This window comes from Oncorhynchus gorbuscha, linkage group LG23 (assembly GCF_021184085.1).
Source record: "Oncorhynchus gorbuscha isolate QuinsamMale2020 ecotype Even-year linkage group LG23, OgorEven_v1.0, whole genome shotgun sequence".
NCBI classification, from domain to species: domain Eukaryota; kingdom Metazoa; phylum Chordata; class Actinopteri; order Salmoniformes; family Salmonidae; genus Oncorhynchus; species Oncorhynchus gorbuscha.
In genome coordinates, this window is record NC_060195.1 from 6,212,909 (window position 1) to 6,238,818 (window position 25,910).

Consider the following 25,910-nt stretch of genomic DNA (forward strand, 5'->3'; position numbering starts at 1 on the left):
CTCATAGCTCCCTCTTAGCTCCCTCTTAGCTGTGCCACATCTCCCTCTCAGTTCCCTCAGCTCCCTCTCAGCTCTGCCACATCTCCCTCTCAGCTCCCTCACAGCTCCCTCACATCTCCCTCTCAGTTCCGTCACAGCTCCCTCTCAGCTCCCTCTCAGCTCCCTCATAGCTCCCTCTCAGCTCCCTCATAGCTCCCTCTCAGCTCTGCCATATCTCCCTTTCAGTTCCATCACAGCTCCCTCACATCTCCCTCTCAGCTCTGCCACATCTCCCTCTCAGTTCCCTCTCAGCTCCGCCACATCTCACTCTCAGTTCCCTCTCAGCTCCGCCACATCTCCCTCCCAGTTCCCTCTCAGCTCTGCCACATCTCCCTTTCAGTTCCATCACAGCTCCCTCACATCTCCCTCTCAGCTCTGCCACATCTCACTCTCAGTTCCCTCTCAGCTCCGCCACATCTCCCTCCCAGTTCCCTCTCAGCTCTGCCACATCTCCCTCTCAGTTCCCTCTCAGCTCCCTCTCAGCTCCCTGTCAGCACCCTCTCAGCTTCCTCACAGCTCCCTCTCAGCTCCCTCACAGCTCCCTCTCAGCTCCCTCTAAGTTCCCTCTCAGCTCCCTCTCAGCTCCGCCACATCTCCCTTTCAGTTCCGTCACAGCTCCCTCTCAGCTCCCTGTCAGCACCCTCTCAGCTTCCTCACAGCTCCCTCTCAGCTCCCTCACAGCTCCCTCTCAGCTCCCTCATAGCTCCCTCTCAGCTCCCTCTCAGCTCTGCCACATCTCCCTCTCAGTTCCATCACAGCTCCCTCACATCCCCCTCTCAGTTCCATCACAGCTCCCTCACATCCCCCTCTCAGCTCCCTCTCAGCTCTGCCACATCTCCCTCTCAGTTCCATCACAGCTCCCTCACATCCCCCTCTCAGTTCCATCACAGCTCCCTCACATCCCCCTCACATCTCCCTCTCAGCTCTGCCACATCTCCCTCTCAGTCCCCTCTCAGCTCCCTCATAGCTCCCTCTCAGCTCTGCCACATCTCCCTCTCAGTTCCATCACAGCTCCCTCACATCCCCCTCTCAGCTCCCTCTCAGCTCCGCCACATCTCCCTCTGTTCCCTCTCAGCTCCGCCACATCTCCCTCACATCTCAGCTCCCTCACAGCTCCCTCGCAGCTCCCTCACATCTCCCTCTCAGCTCCGCCACATCTCCCTCTCAGCTCCCTCTCAGTTCCCTCACAGCTCCCTCTCAGCTCCCACACAGCTCCCTCTCAGCTCCGTCACATCTCCCTCTCAACTCCGCCACATCTCCCTCTCAGCTCCCTCTCAGTTCCCTCTCAGCTCCCACACAGCTCCCTCTCAGCTCCCTCACATCTCCCTCTCAGCTCCCTCACATCTCCCTCTCAGCTCCGCCACATCTCCCTCTCAGCTCCCTCACATCTCTATCAGCATGCCATTAGATAGCGGATAATCAATGCATATGAAGACGTTAATACAAGGCTGTTGTGTTGTGTGTGCAGACTGATCCTCAGTGCAGTGACTGTTGCCCCCAAATGGCACCCTATTCCCTCTACAGTTATATACTGTAATGCACTACTTTTGACCAGAGAGTAGTGCACTAAACAGGGAATAGCGTACCATTTGTGACGGGCCCTCTGATTTATTTGATGTTTGCTGCTGTGTGCAGACTAGTCCTTAGTGCAGTCTCTCACCACTACCCTGTTGTTGTTGTCCTATACAGACTGGTTCTTAGTGCAGTCTCTGACCACTACTTGGTTGTTGTTGTCCTATACAGACTGGTCCTTAGTGCAGTCTCTCACCACTACCCTGTTGATGTTGTCCCATACAGATTGGTCCTCAGTGCAGTATCTGACTACTACCTTGTTGTTATTGTCCCATACAGACTGGTCCTCAGTGCAGTATCTGACTACTACCTTGTTGTTATTGTCCCATACAGACTGGTCCTCAGTGCAGTATCTGACTACTACCTTGTTGTTATTGTCCCATACAGATTGGTCCTCAGTGCAGTCTCTCACCACTACCTTGTTGTTATTGTCCCATACAGACTGGTCCTCAGTGCAGTCTCTCACCACTACCCTGTTGTTATTGTCCCATACAGACTGGTCCTCAGTGCAGTCTCTCACCACTACCCTGTTGTTATTGTCCCATACAGACTGGTCCTCAGTGCAGTCTCTCACCACTACCCTGTTGTTATTGTCCCATACCGACTGGTCCTCAGTGCAGTATCTGACCACTACCCTGTTGTTATTGTCCCATACCGACTGGTCCTCAGTGCAGTATCTGACCACTACCCTGTTGTTATTGTCCCATACAGACTGGTCCTCAGTGCAGTATCTGACTACTACCTTGTTGTTATTGTCCCATACAGACTGGTCCTCAGTACAGTATCTGACTACTACCTTGTTGTTATTGTCCCATACAGACTGGTCCTCAGTGCAGTATCTGACTACTACCTTGTTGTTATTGTCCCATACAGACTGGTCCTCAGTGCAGTATCTGACTACTACCTTGTTGTTATTATCCCATACAGACTGGTCCTCAGTGCAGTATCTGACTACTACCTTGTTGTTATTGTCCCATACAGACTGGTCCTCAGTGCAGTATCTGACTACTACCTTGTTGTTATTGTCCCATACAGACTGGTCCTCAGTGCAGTATCTGACTACTACCTTGTTGTTATTGTCCCATACAGACTGGTCCTCAGTGCAGTATCTGACTACTACCTTGTTGTTATTGTCCCATACAGACTGGTCATCAGTGCAGTATCTGACTACTACCTTGTTGTTATTGTCCCATACAGACTGGTCCTCAGTGCAGTATCTGACTACTACCTTGTTGTTATTGTCCCATACAGACTGGTCCTCAGTGCAGTATCTGACTACTACCTTGTTGTTATTGTCCCATACAGACTGGTCCTCAGTGCAGTATCTGACTACTACCTTGTTGTTATTGTCCCATACAGACTGGTCCTCAGTGCAGTATCTGACTACTACCTTGTTGTTATTGTCCCATACAGACTGGTCCTCAGTGCAGTATCTGACTACTACCTTGTTGTTATTGTCCCATACAGACTGGTCCTCAGTGCAGTATCTGACTACTACCTTGTTGTTATTGTCCCATACAGACTGGTCCTCAGTGCAGTCTCTGACCACTACCCTGTTGTTATTGTCCCATACAGACTGGTCCTCAGTGCAGTATCTGACCACTACCTTGTTGTTATTGTCCCATACAGACTGGTCCTCAGTGCAGTATCTGACTACTTTGCTGCCATGTTCACCAGCGACGTGAGAGAGGCCAAACAGGAGGAGATCAAGATGGAGGGGGTGGATCCAGAAGCCTTGAGATCTCTGGTCCATTTTGCCTACACTGGTGAGTACTCCGCAACACTCATTTATGTATCTAAATGGCACCCTATTTCCTATGTAGTGCACTACTTTTGACCAGGGACCGTATCCGGAATGGCATCCTATGTCCTATGTGGTGCACTACTTTGTTGTTAGTAAATGTATTCCCCTGTGCCCCAGGCCTGGTGATGTTGTTAGTAATTGTATCCCCTGTGCCCCAGGCCTGGTGATGTTTTTAGTAATTGTATTCTCCTGTGCCCCAGGCCCGGTGATGTTTTTAGTACATTTATCCCCTGTGCCCAGGCCTGGTGATGTTTTTAGTACATTTATCCCCTGTGTCCCAGGCCTGGTGATGTTTTTAGTACATTTATCCCCATGTGTCCCAGGCCTGGTGATGTTTTTAGTACATTTATCCCCATGTGTCCCAGGCCTGGTGATGTTGTTAGTACATTTATCCCCATGTGTCCCAGGCCTGGTGATGTTGTTAGTACATTTATCCCCATGTGTCCCAGGCCTGGTGATGTTGTTAGTACATTTATCCCCATGTGTCCCAGGCCTGGGGATGTTGTTAGTACATTTATCCCCATGTGTCCCAGGCCTGGTGATGTTTTTGGAGCTAATAATAAGCTCTACTTCCATTGTTCTCTGTGACAATATATCTTGTTTAATGTTGCAGGTGTCCTTGAATTGAAGGAGGAGACCATAGAGAGTCTATTGTCTGCAGCCTGCCTTCTGCAGCTCTCACAAGTCATTGAGGTCTGCTGTAACTTCCTCATGAAACAACTCCATCCATCCAACTGCCTGGGGATACACTCCTTCGCTGACGCCCAGGGATGCATGGATCTGCTCAACGTGGCCCACAACTACACTATGGTAGGAATCTAACCAGGTTTACACAGCCTAAACAGTCTGTTTTTATTTTCATATTTTAATATTTTCCTTTTGGAGGTTGCGTTAGTGTAAGGGTTTTTGTAGTAGGAAGGATCGGAGGACCAATGCGCAGCGTGGTAGGTGTCCATATTGTATTTATACGAATACTGAACACTTGAACAAAAACAATAAAATGACAAAAACGAACAGTCCTGAACGGTGAAACAAAAGACAGAATAGAAAATAATCACCCAGAACTCAAAGGTGAAACCAGGCTACCTAAATATGGTTCTCAAACAGGGACAACCAGGCTACCTAAATATGGTTCTCAAACAGGGACAACCAGGCTACCTAAATATGGTTCTCAAACAGGGACAACCAGGCTACCTAAATATGGTTCTCAAACAGGGACAACCAGGGTACCTAAATATGGTTCTCAAACAGGGACAACCAGGCTACCTAAATATGGTTCTCAAACAGGGACAACCAGGGTACCTAAATATGGTTCTCAAACAGGGACAACCAGGCTACCTAAATATGGTTCTCAATCAGGGACAACCAGGCTACCTAAATATGGTTCTCAAACAGGGACAACCAGGCTACCTAAATATGGTTCTCAAACAGGGACAACCAGGCTACCTAAATATGGTTCTCAAACAGGGACAACCAGGCTACCTAAATATGGTTCTCAAACAGGGACAACGATTGACAGCTGCCTCTGATTGAGAACCATACCAGGCCAAACACAGAAATCCCAAATGATAGAAAAAGGAACATAGACTACCCACCCAACTCACGCCCTGACCATACTAAAACAACGACATAACAAAGGAACTAAGGTCAGAACGTGACAGTTAGGTCTACATCACATGGTTAGGGTTGAATGACCATTGAATGCTTAGCTAAAATGCAAATATCCATTTAAACTTTAGGATTTTATTTAAAAAACGTTTGGTCAAGGTTAGCTATTTTGAGACATATCATCTAACATTTTGAGAGGTAGGTTGGATTTTCAAAATACAGCCGAGTTATTTATTTCACACATTTTCTACGGGATCAAGAAGATGCCGTATTTGCTAGATAATGTCCCCGGCCGTCCCCGGCCGACGGAGTAAACAACTTATGGAGATAGCTGTTATCTCCGTTATCTCCTGAAAGACATCTGCTAGGCTCCGTTTAAATAGAGCTCTGTCCAGAACAGTGAGGTTTCATCTAATCACAACACTAGCACGACCGCTTCCTGTTCAATCCCACCAATAAAGAACATGGAGGAAGCGTCCCAAATGGTACCTTATTTACTAGATAGTGCACTACCTTTGACCCGAGCCCATAGTGCACTACATAGGGAATAGGGCGTCATTTGGTACACAGACGGAGAGACACAGAGCTTCCTGTACCACTGTCCTCTGGGTTCTGAATCAACAGCTAGTTATTTTGATAAGGATATTTTTGTCGCTAGTTTACGCTGGACGGATGTTTTCTGGCATCCTGTTCCTTTGTGAGGGAAGTGTCATTTTGTTCTCCTGTAAGTGTCCTAAACCTTGCCCTGCTATCTTTTAGCCCTGTTGTTAAAGTCCTCATGTTAGATTTTCAGTAGGCTACTCCCAGAATTAATCTACTTTAAAAAAACGACCAGTTCAGACTAGTCCACTTTTATTCATGTGAGCATTTCTGTTTCAAACTTAACAAACTTAACCAAAGCATCTCATGCACATTTTGAATTATGATGTGTTTTTTTTCTCGCCACAAACCTCTTCATCTTCTCATGTAATTGTGTTTCTTCACACAACTTTTGCTCTCGTTTCTCAAACAGTTACTTACTGCAGCTGTGTCTTCTTGTATAATGAATGGGTGGGTCTGAAATGGTCAAAAAGTGGTCAAAAAGTAGTGCACTATATAGGGAATTAGGGTGCCATTTCTGAGTCACCCTTTGTTTTTAAATGTCTGGGAATCGAAGAGTCTGCAGTGTAGCTAGCGTAATTCATGTGTTCAATTTGTTGTCAGCATTCTGGCTGATGGTAATTACAAATAATTCATCCATACCAATGTCAAACAACATCGGTATAGATGTTCCTACAGTGTGTAGGAAGTACGATCTCCTCCTTCTGAATTACCAGAACAGATCGATGAAAGAGACTCATAGGCACTGCTAAGATCCTAAACCAAGACTCATGATAGATTCTGTGAGCCAACTATAATTTGTAACGGATTAATGATCAATAGCATGCTTGTTTTTTTTCTCATAATTGTTAGGCACTTGCCCGAAAGCAAATGTTAAATGTGTCAGAATGTGTATTCTTGCTGGTGCAATAAATGGCATATATATATATATATAAATAGCAGCTCAGGGTTCCCTGTTATGTTGAGCATGACAGAGCAGCATAAAGGGATTTAATATAGAAACATCTCTATAATGATATTATCCAGAGAGAGTCCTTGAAAAGGCTCGTAGAGGCAATCACACAAAGCCCTACTGTATATATATATATATATATACACATATTGCACGGGATGATGGCCAACAAATGGAAGTTGAATCTATATAAAGATGTATAGCGAGCTCCAGATTGAACATACTCTCTATTTTCTCAACTAGCCCCAATGTGACTGTTACTGTGTATTTGACCTCATACGGACTAAGTTTAAGACCACAGTTAATCACTTGCTATGCAATGATTTTTATTAATTACATTTCTGGCAGTGTGTTGTCACTACGTTCTCGACTACCTTCCGGAGACACCTGAAACCCCACCTCTTTATATGGAATACCTTGGATAGGATAAGTAATCCTTCTCACCCCCCCCCCCTTAAAAGATTTAGATGCACTATTGTAAAGTGGCTGTTCCACTGGATGTCATAAGGTGAATGCACCAATTTGTAAGTCGCTCTGGATAAGAGCGTCTGCTAAATGACTTAAATGTAAATGTAAATGACTAGCATAGAGATTTGGCAACACGATTAATCTGTGGTAAATGCGGAAGACACATTTCAGTTGAATGCATTCAGGTGTATAACTGACCCAGTATCCCTCTTTCCCTTCCCTTCTGTGGCTTAGCTGTCATGTTGGCCCATGTTAGCAACATTGATGTTAAAATGAGCTGTTCATTAGGTTTAAATAAGTTCACCGCCCGATTTATCCACCAATTCCTTCCTGTGTCAGTAAAATACTGAGAATCAATCAACCGAGAAACAAACGAGGCTCCGTATTGACTGTATATTGAGACAGACAGCTCAGGCCGTTTCTTAATACTGTTCTCCGAGAATGTAGAATTATACTCCCGATTTCAATATATAGAAAAAAGTATTTGTTGTTGTAAACAACACAGTTAAACCATCTACTGGTAAGACGTTTACACTAGATCCACGAAACCGATTTATCAACCTAACGTACTTATTTACTCAATGAATGACTGACGTCTACATGCAATAAGTAATTTCATTTATTCATTGTATTTTCTATCCAGGCAGCACCTGAACATTGGATGTAAGTCTTTTGTTACCCAACCGTTCAGATGGAAACGAGTCCAGCGTTTTTCACGACCGTCATCTGTAAGGTTGGGTTGTAGTATTTTCCCATTTCCAGTAAGTCCTCCTCCCTGTCACATCCCTGTTTCAGGAGCACTTCATAGAGGTGATTCAGAACCAGGAGTTTCTCCTGCTTCCTACTGCTGAGATCGTCAAACTCTTGGCTAGTGACGACATAAACGTACCAGATGAGGAGACCATCTTCCAGGCTCTGATGACGTGGGTGCGGTTCGACGTGGAGCATCGCCAGCAGGACCTTGGGGTTCTCCTGGCCTACATCCGCCTGCCTCTTCTACCTCCACAGGTGGGCAGTCAGTAGGTTATCAATGACTTCATCACTAATGGTACCCTCGTCTACCTCCACACGTGGGCAGTCAGTAGGTTATCAATGACTTCATCACTAATGGTACCCTCGTCTACCTCCACACGTGGGCAGTCAGTAGGTTATCAATGACTTCATCACTAATGGTACCCTCGTCTACCTCCACACGTGGGCAGTCAGTAGGTTATCAATGACTTCATCACTAATGGTACCCTCGTCTACCTCCACACGTGGGCAGTCAGTAGGTTATCAATGACTTCATCACTAATGGTACCCTCGTCTACCTCCACACGGTGGGCAGTCAGTAGGTTATCAATGACTTCATCACTAATGGTACCCTCGTCTACCTCCACACGTGGGCAGTCAGTAGGTTATCAATGACTTCATCACTAATGGTACCCTCGTCTACCTCCACACGTGGGCAGTCAGTAGGTTATCAATGACTTCATCACTAATGGTACCCTCGTCTACCTCCACACGTGGGCAGTCAGTACGTTATCAATGACTTCATCACTAATGGTACCCTCGTCTACCTCCACACGTGGGCAGTCAGTAGGTTATCAATGACTTCATCACTAATGGTACCCTCGTCTACCTCCACAGGTGGGCAGTCAGTAGGTTATCAATGACTTCATCACTAATGGTACCCTCGTCTACCTCCACACGTGGGCAGTCAGTAGGTTATCAATGACTTCATCACTAATGGTACCCTCGTCTACCTCCACACGTGGGCAGTCAGTAGGTTATCAATGACTTCATCACTAATGGTACCCTCGTCTACCTCCACAGGTGGGCAGTCAGTAGGTTATCAATGACTTCATCACTAATGGTACCCTCGTCTACCTCCACACGTGGGCAGTCAGTAGGTTATCAATGACTTCATCACTAATGGTACCCTCGTCTACCTCCACACGTGGGCAGTCAGTAGGTTATCAATGACTTCATCACTAATGGTACCCTCGTCTACCTCCACACGTGGGCAGTCAGTAGGTTATCAATGACTTCATCACTAATGGTACCCTCGTCTACCTCCACACGTGGGCAGTCAGTAGGTTATCAATGACTTCATCACTAATGGTACCCTCGTCTACCTCCACACGTGGGCAGTCAGTAGGTTATCAATGACTTCATCACTAATGGTACCCTCGTCTACCTCCACACGTGGGCAGTCAGTAGGTTATCAATGACTTCATCACTAATGGTACCCTCGTCTACCTCCACACGTGGGCAGTCAGTAGGTTATCAATGACTTCATCACTAATGGTACCCTCGTCTACCTCCACACGTGGGCAGTCAGTAGGTTATCAATGACTTCATCACTAATGGTACCCTCGTCTACCTCCACACGTGGGCAGTCAGTAGGTTATCAATGACTTCATCACTAATGGTACCCTCGTCTACCTCCACACGTGGGCAGTCAGTAGGTTATCAATGACTTCATCACTAATGGTACCCTCGTCTACCTCCACACGTGGGCAGTCAGTAGGTTATCAATGACTTCATCACTAATGGTACCCTCGTCTACCTCCACACGTGGGCAGTCAGTAGGTTATCAATGACTTCATCACTAATGGTACCCTCGTCTACCTCCACACGTGGGCAGTCAGTAGGTTATCAATGACTTCATCACTAATGGTACCCTCGTCTACCTCCACACGTGGGCAGTCAGTAGGTTATCAATGACTTCATCACTAATGGTACCCTCGTCTACCTCCACACGTGGGCAGTCAGTAGGTTATCAATGACTTCATCACTAATGGTACCCTCGTCTACCTCCACACGTGGGCAGTCAGTAGGTTATCAATGACTTCATCACTAATGGTACCCTCGTCTACCTCCACACGTGGGCAGTCAGTAGGTTATCAATGACTTCATCAAAACTAGACTGGAAAAGATGGTGGACTGAACAGCAGTGTAGCTCACCTTAAGGTAAAAACATAATATTCAATATCGGTTAGACTAAATGTTAGCACTTCACAATCTTGTGGGTAATAAAGTTCAATCTGGATAACAACACAAAACAAATCGTAAGGCCAGATAAATATATCGATACATATTATGAAAACAACCAACACCCAAAGGTGACAGAGAGTAAGAGAGGGGAACCTATTTCAAAACGAAAACGTGACTCTTCTACAGACACAGACGATTGAATCTTTTCACCACCGGGAATGGTAAAGGTCGAAACCGATCTGTTAAAATCAATAAATGACAAACTGGGTATACTTGAACTAGTCAGTAAGGATATAAAAGAGTTGAAGGCCTCGAGATGAGTGACGAAAAACCTGCGACATTGGAGAAAAACACAAGCAAGCTAAAAGGGACACTCAAAAAGATTGAAACCAAAGTTAATAAACTTAAAAAGGAGAACATCGTTCTGAGAGAAGCCTTACTTGACATACAGACTAGATCCATGAGAGAGAATCTGCTACTTACAGGTATCCAAGAGAAAGAAGGAGAAGCTCCTGAATCTGTAGGTAGAGAGTTTCTCCTTACAGCGCTTCAGATCCCATGCGAAGCTATCGACAAAATCCAACTGGAAGGGGTACACCGTTTCAGATAGAGATATCGACAAAATCCAACTGGAAGGGGTACACCGTTTCAGATAGAGATAGACAAAATCCAACTGGAAGGGGTACACCGTTTCAGATAGAGATAGACAAAATCCAACTGGAAGGGGTACACCGTTTCAGATAGAGATATCGACAAAATCCAACTGGAAGGGGTACACCGTTTCAGATAGAGATAGACAAAATCCAACTCGAAGGGGTACACCGTTTCAGATAGAGAGGGCAGAGGTATGAACGCCCAATCGTTACAAAATGTGCTTTATTTAAAAATAAAATAATGGTTAAAAGCCTGGGTAAAAGACTTGAATGATCAGTTCCCGAAGGAAATTACAGAACAGCCTAAAGTTCTATATTCAAGGAAAATAGATTGAAAGGGGAAAGAGTAGCTCTAGTAGTCAATAAACTGTATATTGATAACCAATTGTTCAGAGACACAAAGATCTACTCCATGTCTATTCTAAAAATTACAAAGTTCTCATAAAGGCAAAAAACGAAACACACAATACTAGCCATGGTATGAATTGTAATAATACCAAAAAATATATAGCTTTTCTATCTATCTTGAAATATAACTGATTGGAACACAGAAGCACTAATTAAACATGGAGATGAAAACACAGCTGTCAGAGGGCGCAGTATGTGAGTATGTGTGGATGTATTGAGGTGGGTATGTGTGGATATATTGAGGTGGGTATGTGTGGATGTATTGAGGTGGGTATGTGTGGATATCGTGAGGTGGGTATGTGTGGATGTATTGAGGTGGGTATGTGTGGATGTATTAAGGTGGGTATGTGTGGATGTATTGAGGTGGGTATGTGTGGATGTATTGAGGTGGGTATGTGTGGATGTATTGAGGTGGGTATGTGTGGATGTATTGAGGTGGGTATGTGTGGATATATTGAGGTGGGTATGTGTGGATATATTGAGGTGGGTATGTGTGGATATCGTGAGGTGGGTATGTGTGGATGTATTGAGGTGGGTATGTGTGGATGTATTAAGGTGGGTATGTGTGGATGTATTGAGGTGGGTATGTGTGGATGTATTGAGGTGGGTATGTGTGGATGTATTGAGGTGGGTATGTGTGGATGTATTGAGGTGGGTATGTGTGGATGTATTGAGGTGGGTATGTGTGGATATCGTGAGGTGGGTATTGAGGTGGGTATGTGTGGATGTATTGAGGTGGGTATGTGTGGATGTATTGAGGTGGGTATGTGTGGATGTATTGAGGTGGGTATGTGTGGATGTATTGAGGTGGATGGTGTGTGTTTTATGGTGTTTGGGAAAAGTGTGGCGTTAAGTGAGTGAGAAAGGACACGGATATATATCCCAGATCCAATGTATGTCTGTGAGCAGGGGTTGTGAAAGAGCTTTCAATGTTGTGCAGATATATTTTAAAATGAATTATACATATTTTTTAAATGTATTTATTTATTGTCCTATCATGGTGGAACTGCATTTTAAAATAAATTATAAATCTAATTTATATAATGTCCTATCGTGGGGAACTCAATTTAAAAAATAAATTATACTTCTAATGTATTTATTCATGGTCCTATCTTGATGGAACGGTCCACTACCTAAACCCGAGACACCTACCTGAACAACCCAGATACTAAGGAGAAGTCCTTATCTGTTTTATGGGCCTGCTGTAAGCTGCCTGTATGCAGACAAAATGTGGTCAGAGACCTTCTAGAGCAGCACCGCCCCCTCACGATTCTGAGCCTGCCTGGCAGGGTTGCTCCTGCAGAGCCAGAGCCCCCTGATGGGAGAGCATAATAGCATAACCACCGGTGTGGTGCACCCACCCAGGAAGTGGCAGTGCTGGCAAAACTAGCTGCAGTAACCCATGTGAAGGGGGGGGGGTCACACTCAGACATTCAGAGAGGGGGCATATTATTGTGGCCCTGGCACACAAAATCAGAAGGTCTGACTGCACGAAGATGCCAGGGAATATGGTGACTACGGGGGGACCATGTGTGGGTGTTTCAGGGGAAGGGGGTGTTTATCTGTCCTCCATCACCAAGGATGTGACTATGGTTAATCAAATCTCCCCATTTCTGCCTTTTTTTTGCTCAGTCTTACAGGCCGTCTCATACAGCTGCAACTGTACACGCGTTTGTAAATCAAGACCTTTCTTGAGTTGGGCTCTGGGATGGTGCAACTGTTGAGAATCTGAGTCTACAGTTGTTGTGGGGGAAAGAGGTTGTGTGTGTGTGTGTGTGTGTGTGTGTGTGTGTGTGTGTGTGTGTGTGTGTGTGTGTGTGTGTGTGTGTGTGTGTGTGTGTGTGTGTGTGTGTGTGTGTGTGTGTGTGTGTGTGTGTGTGTGTGTCCCACAACTGTTGCGAGAGAGTAAAAGATGTTAGGGAAAACATAGTATGAATCACAATAATTGTTTGCAAAAACAGTAATAATTGCTTGCCATAATGTAATTCTGGTAATGTTGAGACCGGTAGGAGGTAAAAATCCTTTACATAAGATGCCTATATTACTACAAATATTAATAGCTATATTATGGAAATGAAGATAAATAGGATTTTTTTTTATATACACACTACTGTTTAAAAGTTTGGGGCCACTTAGAAATGGTTGAATGTTGTTACTGCTTCCTGGTTGAATGTTGTTACTGCTTCCTGGTTGAATGTTGTTACTGCTTCCTGGTTGAATGAGTTACTGCTTCCTGGTTAAATGTTGTTACTGCTTCCTGGTTGAATGTTGTTACTGCTTCCTGGTTAAATGTTGTTACTGCTTCCTGGTTAAATGTTGTTACTGCTTCCTGGTTGAATGTTGTTACTGCTTCCTGGTTAAATGTTGTTAATGCTTCCTCGTTAAATGTTGTTACTGCTTCCTGGTTGAATGTTGTTACTGCTTCCTGGTTGAATGTTGTTACTGCTTCCTGGTTAAATGTTGTTACTGCTTCCTGGTTGAATTTTGTTACTGCTTCCTGGTTGAATGTTGTTACTGCTTCCTGTTTGAATGCTGTTACTGCTTCCTGGTTGAATGTTGTTACTGCTTCCTGGTTGAATGTTGTTACTGCTTCCTGGTTGAATGTTGTTACTGCTTCCTGGTTGAATGTTGTTACTGCTTCCTGGTTAAATGTTGTTACTGCTTCCTGGTTGAATGTTGTTACTGCTTCCTGGTTAAATGTTGTTAATGCTTCCTGGTTAAAACTTAGTTAAATGTTGTTACTGCTTCCTGGTGGAATGTTGTTACTGCTTCCTTGTTGAATGTTGTTACTGCTTCCTGGTTGAATGTTGTTACTGCTTCCTGGTTAAATGTTGTTACTGCTTCCTGGTTGAATGTTGTTACTGCTTCCTGGTTAAATTTTGTTACTGCTTCCTGGTTGAATGTTGTTACTGCTTCCTGGTTGAATGTTGTTACTGCTTCCTGGTTAAATGTTGTTACTGCTTCCTGGTTGAATGTTGTTACTGCTTCCTGGTTGAATGTTGTTACTGCTTCCTGGTTAAATGTTGTTACTGCTTCCTGGTTGAATGTTGTTACTGCTTCCTGGTTAAATGTTGTTACTGCTTCCTGGTTGAATGTTGTTACTGCTTCCTGGTTAAATGTTGTTACTGCTTCCTGGTTGAATGTTGTTACTGCTTCCTGGTTAAATGTTGTTACTGCTTCCTGGTTGAATGTTGTTACTGCTTCCTGGTTGAATGTTGTTACTGCTTCCTGGTTAAATGTTGTTACTGCTTCCTGGTTGAATGTTGTTACTGCTTCCTGGTTGAATGTTGTTACTGCTTCCTGGTTAAATGTTGTTACTGCTTCCTCGTTGAATGTTGTTACTGCTTCCTGGTTGAATGTTGTTACTGCTTCCTGGTTGAATGTTGTTACTGCTTCCTGGTTAAATGTTGTTACTGCTTCCTGGTTGAATGTTGTTACTGCTTCCTGGTTAAATGTTGTTACTGCTTCCTGGTTGAATGTTGTTACTGCTTCCTGGTTGAATGTTGTTACTGCTTCCTGGTTGAATGTTGTTAATGCTTTCTGGTTGAATGTTGTTACTGCTTCCTGGTTGAATGTTGTTAATGCTTTCTGGTTGAATGTTGTTACTGCTTCCTGGTCAAAAGACATGCATTTAGCTTATACAATGTAATAATTAAAAATATATATATATTTTGTCTTGTTGTGTTGTTTCCTGCGTGTTTTTATGCTGCACTCACCATTGTCCTTTGGGGAATAATAAAGATTTACTGAACTGAACTCCCCTTTAATTCCAGCTCCTAGCTGACCTGGAGAACAACACCATGTTCTCAGATGACCTGGAATGCCAGAAGCTTCTAATGGAAGCCATGAAGTACCATCTGCTGCCAGAGCGTCGCCTCATGTTCCAGAGCCCCAGGACCAAACCCAGGAAGTCCACTGTAGGAGTACTCTACGCTGTGGGAGGCATGGACGCTACCAAGGGTTAGACCTACCCTGCATTCCCTACTCCCTAATGTATATAGTGCACTAGGCCCATAGGGCTCCGGTCAAAAGAAGTGCCCTATATAGGGGTTTGCGTCCCAAATGGTACCCTACTCCCTAGAGAGTGCACTACTTTTGACTAAAGCCCGATGTAGTGAATAGGGTGCCATTTCAGGTGCATCGGTAGTCTTGTTGCAGTTTGCCCCAGAGTGTGACATAAAGCTCAGTACATCCATTATGTCTATTGAACCCTAATGGCTTGCTACTATTAATAAAAGCCCACAGGTTTTGATCAATGAGCCCCATTACCAAGATGGACGCCCGCTAACGTGTGACGCCACCGTCGATCTCGCCCTTTTTATTGTTGCAGACTTCAGGTCTATTTGGCTACTAATGTAAATGCAGCTCAATCCACACGACGGAGGTTAACCCTGTCATTCCACGGACTAAAACTATCCATTTATCTGATACTAAAATGGATATTAGTTTAGATATGCATTCAATAGAACACGTTACAAAGTGTGTTTGAGAAACACAATATATTAAATCGTAGGTGTTTAATCAAACACCATGATAGATATGGAGGGTAATAGAAATCAGAACAGAATATAATTCAATGCTAAACCTCTTTAAACCTGCTTACCCTGAACAATGAATCAAATGGCCACCCAGACTATTTACATTGACCCCCCCCCCCTTTGTTTTACACTGCTGCTACTACAGTATCTATCAAATCAAATCAAATCAAATGTATTTGTCACATACACATGGTTAGCAGATGTTAATGCGAGTGTAGCGAAATGCTTGTGCTTCTAGTTCCGACAATGCAGTAATAACCAACAAGTAATCTAACTAACAATTCCAAAACTACTACCTTATACACACAAGTGTAAGGGGATAAAGAATATGTACATAAAGATATATGAATGAGTGGTGGTACAGAGCGGCATAGGCAAGATACAGTAGATGGTATCGAGTACAGTATATACATATTTTACATTTACATTTAAGTCATTTAGCAGACGCTCTTATCCAGAGCGACTTACAAATTGGTGCATTCACCTTATGACATCCAGTGGAACAGTCACTTTACAATAGTGCATCTAAATCTTAAAGGGGGGTGAGAGGGAATACTTATCCTATCCTAGGTATTCCTTAAAGAGGTGGGGTTTCAGGTGTCTCCGGAAGGTGGTGATTGACTCCGCTGTCCTGGCGTCGTGAGGGAGTTTGTTCCACCATTGGGGGCCAGAGCAGCGAACAGTTTTGACTGGGCTGAGCGGGAGCTGTACTTCCTCAGTGGTAGGGAGGCGAGCAGGCCAGAGGTGGATGAACGCAGTGCCCTTGTTTGGGTGTAGGGCCTGATCAGAGCCTGGAGGTACTGAGGTGCCGTTCCCCTCACAGCTCCGTAGGCAAGCACCATGGTCTTGTAGCGGATGCGAGCTTCAACTGGAAGCCAGTGGAGAGAACGGAGGAGCGGGGTGACGTGAGAGAACTTGGGAAGGTTGAACACCAGACGGGCTGCGGCGTTCTGGATGAGTTGAAGGGGTTTAATGGCACAGGCAGGGAGCCCAGCCAACAGCGAGTTGCAGTAATCCAGACGGGAGATGACAAGTGCCTGGATTAGGACCTGCGCCGCTTCCTGTGTGAGGCAGGGTCGTACTCTGCGGATGTTGTAGAGATATATGAGATGAGTATGTAAACAAAGTGGCATAGTTAAAGTGGCTAGTGATACATGTATTACATAAGGATGCAGTAGATGATATAGAGTACAGTATATATGTATGCATATGAGATGAATAATGTAGGGTATGTAAACATTATATTAGGTTGCATCGTTTAAAGTGGCTAGTGATATATTTTACATCATTTCCCATCAATTCCCATTATTAAAGTGGCTGGAGTTGAGTCAGTGTGTTGGCGTCCCAAATCTATTATCTATTCATAGTCACTTTACCCCTACCTACATGCACAAATGACCTCAACTAACCTGCACCCCTGCACATTGACTTGATACCAGTACCCCTGTATATAAAATCCTTAATGTTATTTTATTGAGTTACTTCTTATTACGTTTTTTACTTTAGTTTATTTAGTAAATATTTTATTAACTTTATTTCTTGAACTGCGTTGTTGGTTTAGGACTTGTAAGTAAGCATTTCACGGCAAAGTCTACACCTGTTGTATTTGGCAAATGTGACAAATATACTTTTTTTTGGGGGGGGGGGTTCACCTGAAGTCGTCCGCATCGTCCTTGTCTGTTCCTATAGGATCTATAGATCTCCTTGAGATCCCCTTGTATGTTCCTATAGGATCTATAGATCTCCTTGTGTGTTCCTATAGGATCTATAGATCGCCTTGTGTGTTCCTATAGGATCTATAGATCTCCTTGAGATCCCCTTGTATGTTCCTATAGGATCTATAGATCTCCTTGTGTGTTCCTATAGGATCTATAGATCGCCTTGTGTGTTCCTATAGGATCTATAGATCTCCTTGTGTGTTCCTATAGGACCTATAGATCTCCTTCTGTGTTCCTATAGGATCTATAGATCTCCTTGTGTGTTCCGATAGGATCTATAGATCTCCTTGTGTGTTCCGATAGGATCTATAGATATCCTTGTGTGTTCCTATAGGATCTATAGATCTCCTTGTATGTTCCTATAGGATCTATAGATCTCCTTGTGTGTTCCGATAGGATCTATAGATCTCCTTGTGTGTTCCTATAGGATCTATAGATCTCCTTCTGTGTTCCTATAGGATCTACGACCATAGAGAAGTATGACCTGCGGACCAACACGTGGATCCAGGTGGGGGTGATGAACGGCCGGAGGCTGCAGTTCGGGGTGGCAGTGATCGACGACAAGCTGTACGTGGTGGGGGGCCGAGACGGGCTGAAGACTTCCAACATGGTGGAGTGTTACAACCCTTTCAACAATGTCTGGTCCACCATGCCTCCTATGTCTACACACAGACACGGACTCGGTGGGTTTACTGCTAAAAAAACAATTACAATTCATACCTATACTATTGTAGTACAAACTCAGTGGGATTACAATTCATACCTATTCTATTGTAGCACAAACTCAATGGGATTACAATTCATACCTATACTATTGTAGTACAAACTCAGTGGGATTACAATTCATACCTATACCATTGTAGCACAAACTCAGTGGGATTACAATTCATACCTATTCTATTGTAGCACAAACTCAGTGGGATTACAATTCATACCTATACTATTGTAGCACAAGCTGTTCCTATGTAAAACCTTGGCAGGCTACCGTATGCCTGCTCTGATTGTCTCTTTTCCCTGGCCGTTTCTCATACGTTTCACATCAGAGGAATGGGTGTGAACTGAATGCAATGTAGTCAAGTATTCATCTCACTTGTCTGTAGTTGGCTTTTCTGAGATATGGTTGAACACGTTTGCCCCAGAGATTACAGTGAATAGTATTACCTTAGTCTCCTTTGATCGAGGGGCTGTAGTGGATAGCTCTCATACTTTGCTTGTGGTGAGCACGGTTTAACTGGGAAGATGTGAGGAGCTACATCGCCTCCCTGCTAAGGTCTACGTCCTGTTGTGTGCATTCAGAAAACAAGGAACTACTGTCATGTTTTGTCATTGATTATCATGTCTTGTCCCTGTGCTTCCCCTTCTATTTGTTTCCCTCTGCTGGTCTTATTAGGTTCTTTCCCTCTTTCTATCCCTCTCTCTCCCCCTCCCTCTCTCCCTCTCTCGCTCTCTCTCTCTATCGTTCCGTTCCTGCTCCCAGCTGTTCCTCATTCTCCTAACTACCTCATTTACTCTTTCACACCTGTCCCCTATTTTGCCCTCTGATTAGAGTCCCTATTTCTCCCTCTGTTTTCCGCTTCTGTCCTTGTCGGATCCTTGTTTGATGTTCGCTGTTCTTGTCCTCGTTCCGTCCTGTCATGTTTTTTGCCTTCTTCAGATGCTGCGTGTGAGCAGGTGTCTAGATCAGCTACGGCCTGCGCCTTCCCGAAGCGACCTGCAGTCTGTGGTCGCATCTTCAGTTGTTCCCCTCTACTGACTAGAGGGTTTCAGTATTCCTGTTTTGACTTGGAATAAACTCTGTTTCTGTAAAGTCGCTTTTGGGTCCTCATTCACCTGCATAACAGAAGGATCCGACCAAGAATGGACCCAGCGACTACGGATTCTCGCAACACTGCCGTCGAGATCCAGGGAACTATGCTCGGCAGACACGAGCAGGAATTGTCTGCTGCTCGTCATGCCGTTGAGACCCTGGCCGCTCAGGTCTCCGACCTCTCAGGACAGTTTCAGAGTCTTCGCCTCGTGCCACCAGCTACTTCCTGGTCTTCCGAGTCTCCGGAACCTAGGGTTAATAACCCACCATGTTACTCTGGGCAGCCCACTGAGTGCCGCTCCTTTCTCACCCAGTGTGATATTGTGTTCTTTCTCCAGCCCAACACATACTCTAGAGAGAGAGCTCGGATCGCCTACGTCATATCACTCCTTACTGGTCGGGCTCGGGAGTGGGGCACAGCTATCTGGGAGGCAAGGGCTGAGTGTACTAACGATTATCAGAACTTTAAAGAGGAGATGATACGGGTTTTTGATCGTTCAGTTTTTGGGAAGGAGGCGTTGCTCGCTCGTTTTCTGGAGGGACTCCACGCTGAGGTTAAAGATGAGATTCTCTCCCGGGAGGTTCCTTCCAGCGTGGACTCTTTGATTGCACTCGCCATCCGCATAGAACGACGGGTAGATCTTCGTCACCGAGCTCGTGGAAGAGAGCTCGCGTTAATGGTGTTCCCCCTCTCCGCATCTCAACCATCTCCTCCCACCGGTTCAGAGACTGAGCCCATGCAGCTGGGAGGTATTCGCATCTCGACTAAGGAGAGGGAACGGAGAATCACCAACCGCCTTTGCCTCTATTGCGGTTCTGCTGGACATTTTGTCATTTCATGTCCAGTTAAAGGCCAGAGCTCATCAGTAAGCGGAGGGCTACTGGTGAGCGCTACTACTCAGGTCTCTCCATCAAGATCCTGTACTACCTTGTCGGTCCATCTACGCTGGACCGGTTCGGCAGCTTCCTGCAGTGCCTTGATAGACACTGGGGCTGAGGGTTGTTTTATGGACGAAGCATGGGCTCGGAAACATGACATTCCTCTCAGACAGTTAGGGGAGCCCACGCCCATGTTCGCCTTAGATGGTAGTCTTCTCCCCAGTATCAGATGTGAGACATTACCTTTAACCCTCACAGTATCTGGTAACCACAGTGAGACCATTTCCTTTTTGATTTTTCGTTCACCTTTTACACCTGTTGTTTTGGGTCATCCCTGGCTAGTATGTCATAATCCTTCTATTAATTGGTCTAGTAATTCTATCCTATCCTGGAACGTTTCTTGTCATGTGAAGTGTTTAATGTCTGCTATCCCTCCTGTTTCTTCTGTCCCCTCTTCTCAGGAGGAACCTGGTGATTTGACAGGAGTGCCGCAGGAATATCATGATCTGCGCACGGTCTTCAGTCGGTCCAGAGCCAACTCCCTTCCTCCTCACCGGTCGTATGATTGTTGTATTGATCTCCTTCCGGGGACCACTCCCCCTCGGGGTAGACTATACTCTCTGTCTGCTCCCGAACGTAAGGCTCTCGAGGATTATCTGTCTGTTTCTCTCGACGCCGGTACCGTGGTGCCTTCTTCCTCTCCCGCCGGAGCGGGGTTTTTTTTTGTTAAGAAGAAGGACGGTACTCTGCGCCCCTGCGTGGATTATCGAGGGCTGAATGACATAACGGTAAGAATCGTTATCCGCTTCCCCTTATGTCGTCAGCCTTCGAGATTCTGCAGGGAGCCAGGTTCTTTACTAAGTTGGACCTTCGTAACTCTTACCATCTCGTGCGCATCAGAGAGGGGGACGAGTGGAAAACGGCGTTTAACACTCCGTTAGGGCATTTTGAATACCGGGTTCTGCCGTTCGGTCTCGCTAATGCTCCAGCTGTCTTTCAGGCATTAGTTAATGATGTACTGAGAGACATGCTGAACATCTTTGTTTTCGTTTACCTTGACGATATCCTGATTTTTTCTCCGTCACTCGAGATTCATGTTCAGCACGTTCGACGTGTACTCCAGCGCCTTTTAGAGAATTGTCTCTACGTGAAGGCTGAGAAGTGCGCCTTTCATGTCTCCTCTGTCACATTTCTCGGTTCTGTTATTTCCGCTGAAGGCATTCAGATGGATCCCGCTAAGGTCCAGGCTGTCAGCGATTGGCCCGTTCCTAAGTCACGTGTCGAGTTGCAGCGCTTTCTCGGTTTCGCTAATTTCTATCGGCGTTTCATTCGTAATTTCGGTCAAGTGGCTACCCCTCTCACAGCTCTTACTTCTGTCAAGACGTGCTTTAAGTGGTCCGGTTCCGCCCAGGAGCTTTTGATCTCTCAAGAAGCGTTTTACATCCGCACCTATCCTTGTTACTCCTGACGTCACTAAACAATTCATTGTCGAGGTTGACGCTTCAGAGGTGGGCGTGGGAGCCATTCTGTCCCAGAGCTTCCATTCTGACGATAAGGTCCATCCTTGCGCTTATTTTTCTCATCGCCTGTCGCCATCGGAACGCAACTATGATGTGGGTAACCGCGAACTGCTAGCCATCCACTTAGCCCTAGGCGAATGGCGACAGTGGTTGGAGGGGGCGACCGTCCCTTTTGTCGTTTTGACTGACCATAAGAACCTTGAGTACATCCGTTCTGCCAAACGACTCAATGCACGTCAAGCTCGTTGGGTGTTGTTTTTCGCTCGTTTCGAGTTCGTGATTTCTTATCGCCCGGGAAATAAGAACACCAAGCCTGATGCCTTATCCCGTCTCTTTAGTTCTTCTGTGGCTTCTACCGACCCCGAGGGGATTCTCCTGAAGGGCGTGTTGTCGGGTTGACTGTCTGGGGAATTGAGAGACAGGTAAAGCAAGCACTCACTCACACTGCGTCGCCGCGCGCTGTCCTAGTAACCTTCTTTCGTTCCTGTCTCTACTCGTCTGGCTGTTCTTCAGTGGGCTCACTCTGCCAAGTTAGCTGGCCACCCCGGCGTTCGGGGTACGCTTGCTTCTATTCGCCAGCGGTTTTGGTGGCCTACTCAGGAGCGTGACACGCGCCGTTTCGTGGCTGCTTGTTCGGACTGCGCGCAGACTAAGTCAGGTAACTCTCCTCCTGCCGGTTGTCTCAGACCGCTTCCCATTCCTTCTCGACCATGGTCTCACATCGCCTTAGACTTTATTACCGGTCTGCCTTCGTCTGCGGGGAAGACTGTGTTTCTTACGGTTGTCGATAGGTTCTCTAAGGCGGCACATTTCATTCCCCTCGCTAAGCTTCCTTCCGCTAAGGAGACGGCACAAATCATCATTGAGAATGTGTTCAGAATTCATGGCCTCCCGTTAGACGCCGTTTCAGACAGAGGCCCGCAATTCACGTCACAGTTTTGGAGGGAGTTCTGTCGTTTGATTGGTGCTTCCGTCAGTCTCTCTTCCGGTTTTCATCCCCAGTCTAACGGTCAAGCAGAAAGGGCCAATCAGACGATTGGTCGCATATTACGCAGCCTTTCTTTTCGAAACCCTGCGTCTTGGGCAGAACAGCTCCCCTGGGCAGAATACGCTCACAACTCGCTTCCTTCGTGTGCTACCGGGCTATCTCCGTTTCAGAGTAGTCTTGGGTACCAGCCTCCTCTGTTCTCATCCCAGCTCGCCGAGTCCAGCGTTCCCTCCGCTCAGGCTTTTGTCCAACGTTGTGAGCGCACCTGGAGGAGGGTCAGGTCTGCACTTTGCCGTTACAGGGCGCAGACTGTGAGAGCCGCAAATAAACGTAGGATTAGGTATTGTCGCAGTCAGAGAGTGTGGCTTTCCACTCGTAACCTTCCCCTTACGACAGCTTCTCGCAAGTTGACTCCGCGGTTCATTGGTCCGTTCCGTGTCTCTCAGGTCGTCAATCCTGTCGCTGTGCGACTGCTTCTTCCGCGACATCTTCGTCGCGTCCACCCTGTCTTCCATGTCTCCTGTGTCAAGCCTTTTCTTCGCGCCCCCTGTTCGTCTTCCCTCCCCCCCCCCGTCCTTGTCGAGGGCGCTCCTATTTACAAGGTACGGAAGATCATGGACATGCGTTCTCGGGGACGTGGTCACCAGTACTTAGTGGATTGGGAGGGTTACGGTCCTGAGGAGAGGAGTTGGGTTCCATCTCGGGACGTGCTGGACCGTTCGTTGATTGATGATTTCCTCCGTTGCCGCCAGGGTTCCTCCTCGAGTGCGCCAGGAGGCGCTCGGTGAGTGGGGGGGTACTGTCATGTTTTGTCATTGATTATCATGTCTTGTCCCTGTGCTTCCCCTTCTATTCGTTTCCCTCTGCTGGTCTTATTAGGTTCTTTCCCTCTTTCTATCCCTCTTCTCTCCCTCCTCTCCCTCTCTCGCTCTCTCTCTCTATCGTTCCGTTCCTGCTCCCAGCTGTTCCTCATTCTCCTAACTACCTCATTTACTCTTTCACACCTGTCCCCTATTTTGCCCTCTGATTAGAGTCCCTATTTCTCCCTCTGTTTTCCGCTTCTGTCCTTGTCGGATCCTTGTTTGATGTTCGCTGTTCTTGTCCTCGTTCCGTCCTGTCATGTTTCTTGCCTTCTTCAGATGCTGCGTGTGAGCAGGTGTCTAGATCAGCTACGGCCTGCGCCTTCCCGAAGCGACCTGCAGTCTGTGGTCGCATCTTCAGTTGTTTCCCTCTACTGACTAGAGGGTTTCAGTATTCCTGTTTTGACTTGGAATAAACTCTGTTTCTGTAAAGTCGCTTTTGGGTCCTCATTCACCTGCATAACAACTACTTATTCATATTTCAAATCAACAATAACAGTTTTTTGTTGTTTTTTAAATGGCTATTTCAGTTGAACTGTTATTCATACGGAATGTAGAATGTTTAAAGGTGAAGTTCCCTTTAGAGTAATGTTGAACTCTAACGTAGTATTAGAAAGATGGCAGGGTGGCCTAGTGGTTAGAGTGTAGAGGTGGCAGGGTAGCCTAGTGGGTAGAGTGTAGAGGCGGCAGGGTAGCCTAGTGGTTAGAGTGTAGAGGTGGCAGGGTAGCCTAGTGGTTAGAGTGTAGAGGTGGCAGGGTAGACTAGTGGTTAGAGTGTAGAGGTGGCAGGGTAGCCTAGTGGTTAGAGGTGGCAGGGTGGCCTAGTGGTTAGAGTGTAGAGGTGGCAGGGTAGCCTAGTGGGTAGAGTGTAGAGGCGGCAGGGTAGCCTAGTGGTTAGAGTGTAGAGGTGGCAGGGTAGCCTAGTGGTTAGAGTGTAGAGGTGGCAGGGTAGCCTAGTGGTTAGAGTGTAGAGATGGCAGGGTAGCCTAGTGGTTAGAGGTGGCAGGGTGGCCTAGTGGTTAGAGTGTAGAGGTGGCAAGGTAGCCTCGTGGTTAGAGTGTAGAGGTGGCAGGGTGGCCTAGTGGTTAGAGTGTAGAGGTGGCAGGGTAGCCTAGTGGTTAGAGAGTAGAGGTGGCAGGGTAGCCTAGTGGTTAGAGTGTAGAGGTGGCAGGGTAGCCTAGTGGTTAGAGTGTAGAGGTTCAGGGTAGCCTAGTGGTTAGAGCGTTGGATTAGTAACCGGAAAGTTGCAAGCTCAAACCCCCGAGCCGACAAGGTACAAATCTGTCCTTCTGCCCCTGAACAAGGCAGTTAACCCACTGTTCCTAGGCCGTCATTGAAAAGAAGAATTTGTTCTTAACTGAATTGCCTGGTTAAATAAAGCCCGAACATTACCAACTGTTATATAAATCCATTTATTGTGTTGTACAGTAACATCCTATATTCATTGTTGTTAGAAAACCATTCCCCTCTGTGAACCCCAGCAATAACACAGTTGTTTTATATCCTGCTTGGAGAACAGACCTGTGTTCAAGTAGTATTTGACATCTTTCTGATAATACGTTGGCCCTGGTCTGCCTAGTGCTGGATGGGCTATTATATTGGTTCCATTAAACCAAACAAATGGGAAATTCTAGAATTCTTTGAAAATGATTTAAAATAGTACTCGAACCCAAGTCTGTTTTAAGAGAATAGAATCGACTACATTTGTTCAGTGTTCAGTTCCACACAATGGTGACTCATCTGACAGCACTTCAACTGTTCTAGAATGAGCATCGTGGTTGATGCCTCTGGTTGAGCATCTTACACACACACGCACGCACGCACGCACGCACGCACGCACGCACGCACGCACGCACGCACGCACGCACGCACGCACGCACGCACGCACGCACGCACACACACACACACACACACACACACACACACACACACACACACACACACACACACACACACACACACACACACACACACACACACACACACACAGTATGCTCTGGTTGATGGTTCCCTCCTCTTTGTAACTCTCCAGGTATAACAGTGTTGGAGGGCCCCATGTATGCAGTAGGCGGCCATGATGGATGGAGTTACCTGAATACGGTGGAGAGGTGGGACCCCCAGGCTAAACAGTGGAACTACGTGGCCAGCATGTCCACCCCACGCAGCACCATGGGAGTCACCGCACTCAACGGGAAGTAAGTGGCTGTAGGACTAAATCATCATGACAGTATCAGTTGTTACTAAAACACAAGCTTTATTTATAACTTAACTCACAAAATGAAATGGAGAATTTCTTACGTTTATACTGTACACACTAGAAGCTAATAACCAGCACAACAGGAAAACTAAGTTCTGTTTCTTGTTATGTAAAACATTTTGGTTGAAGTCTAATCTTCGTATAAAAGCAAGAACTCTTTTGTTTGTGTGTAAGCCTGGGCCTAGACTACCACAGCTCTACGTTACATAATGGCAGACAACAAAGTGCTGGTTTGCAGTGTGTTTTCACACTATAAAACC

The 25,910-nt window shown here is 45.9% G+C and overlaps 1 protein-coding gene across 2 annotated transcripts in view; it reads left to right on the plus strand.

Annotated features, from left to right (window-relative positions):
* Window positions 1–25,910, plus strand: part of LOC124011123 (kelch-like protein 4) — a 69,457-nt gene that overhangs the window by 38,266 nt on the left and 5,281 nt on the right. For both annotated transcript variants that reach the window (XM_046324180.1, XM_046324181.1), the window contains exons 3-8: window positions 3,241–3,377; window positions 4,029–4,225; window positions 7,839–8,051; window positions 14,857–15,043; window positions 17,798–18,022; window positions 25,426–25,588. In XM_046324180.1, the coding sequence (XP_046180136.1) occupies window positions 3,241–3,377; window positions 4,029–4,225; window positions 7,839–8,051; window positions 14,857–15,043; window positions 17,798–18,022; window positions 25,426–25,588 (1,122 nt within the window). The remainder of the gene's footprint in view (window positions 1–3,240; window positions 3,378–4,028; window positions 4,226–7,838; window positions 8,052–14,856; window positions 15,044–17,797; window positions 18,023–25,425; window positions 25,589–25,910) is intronic.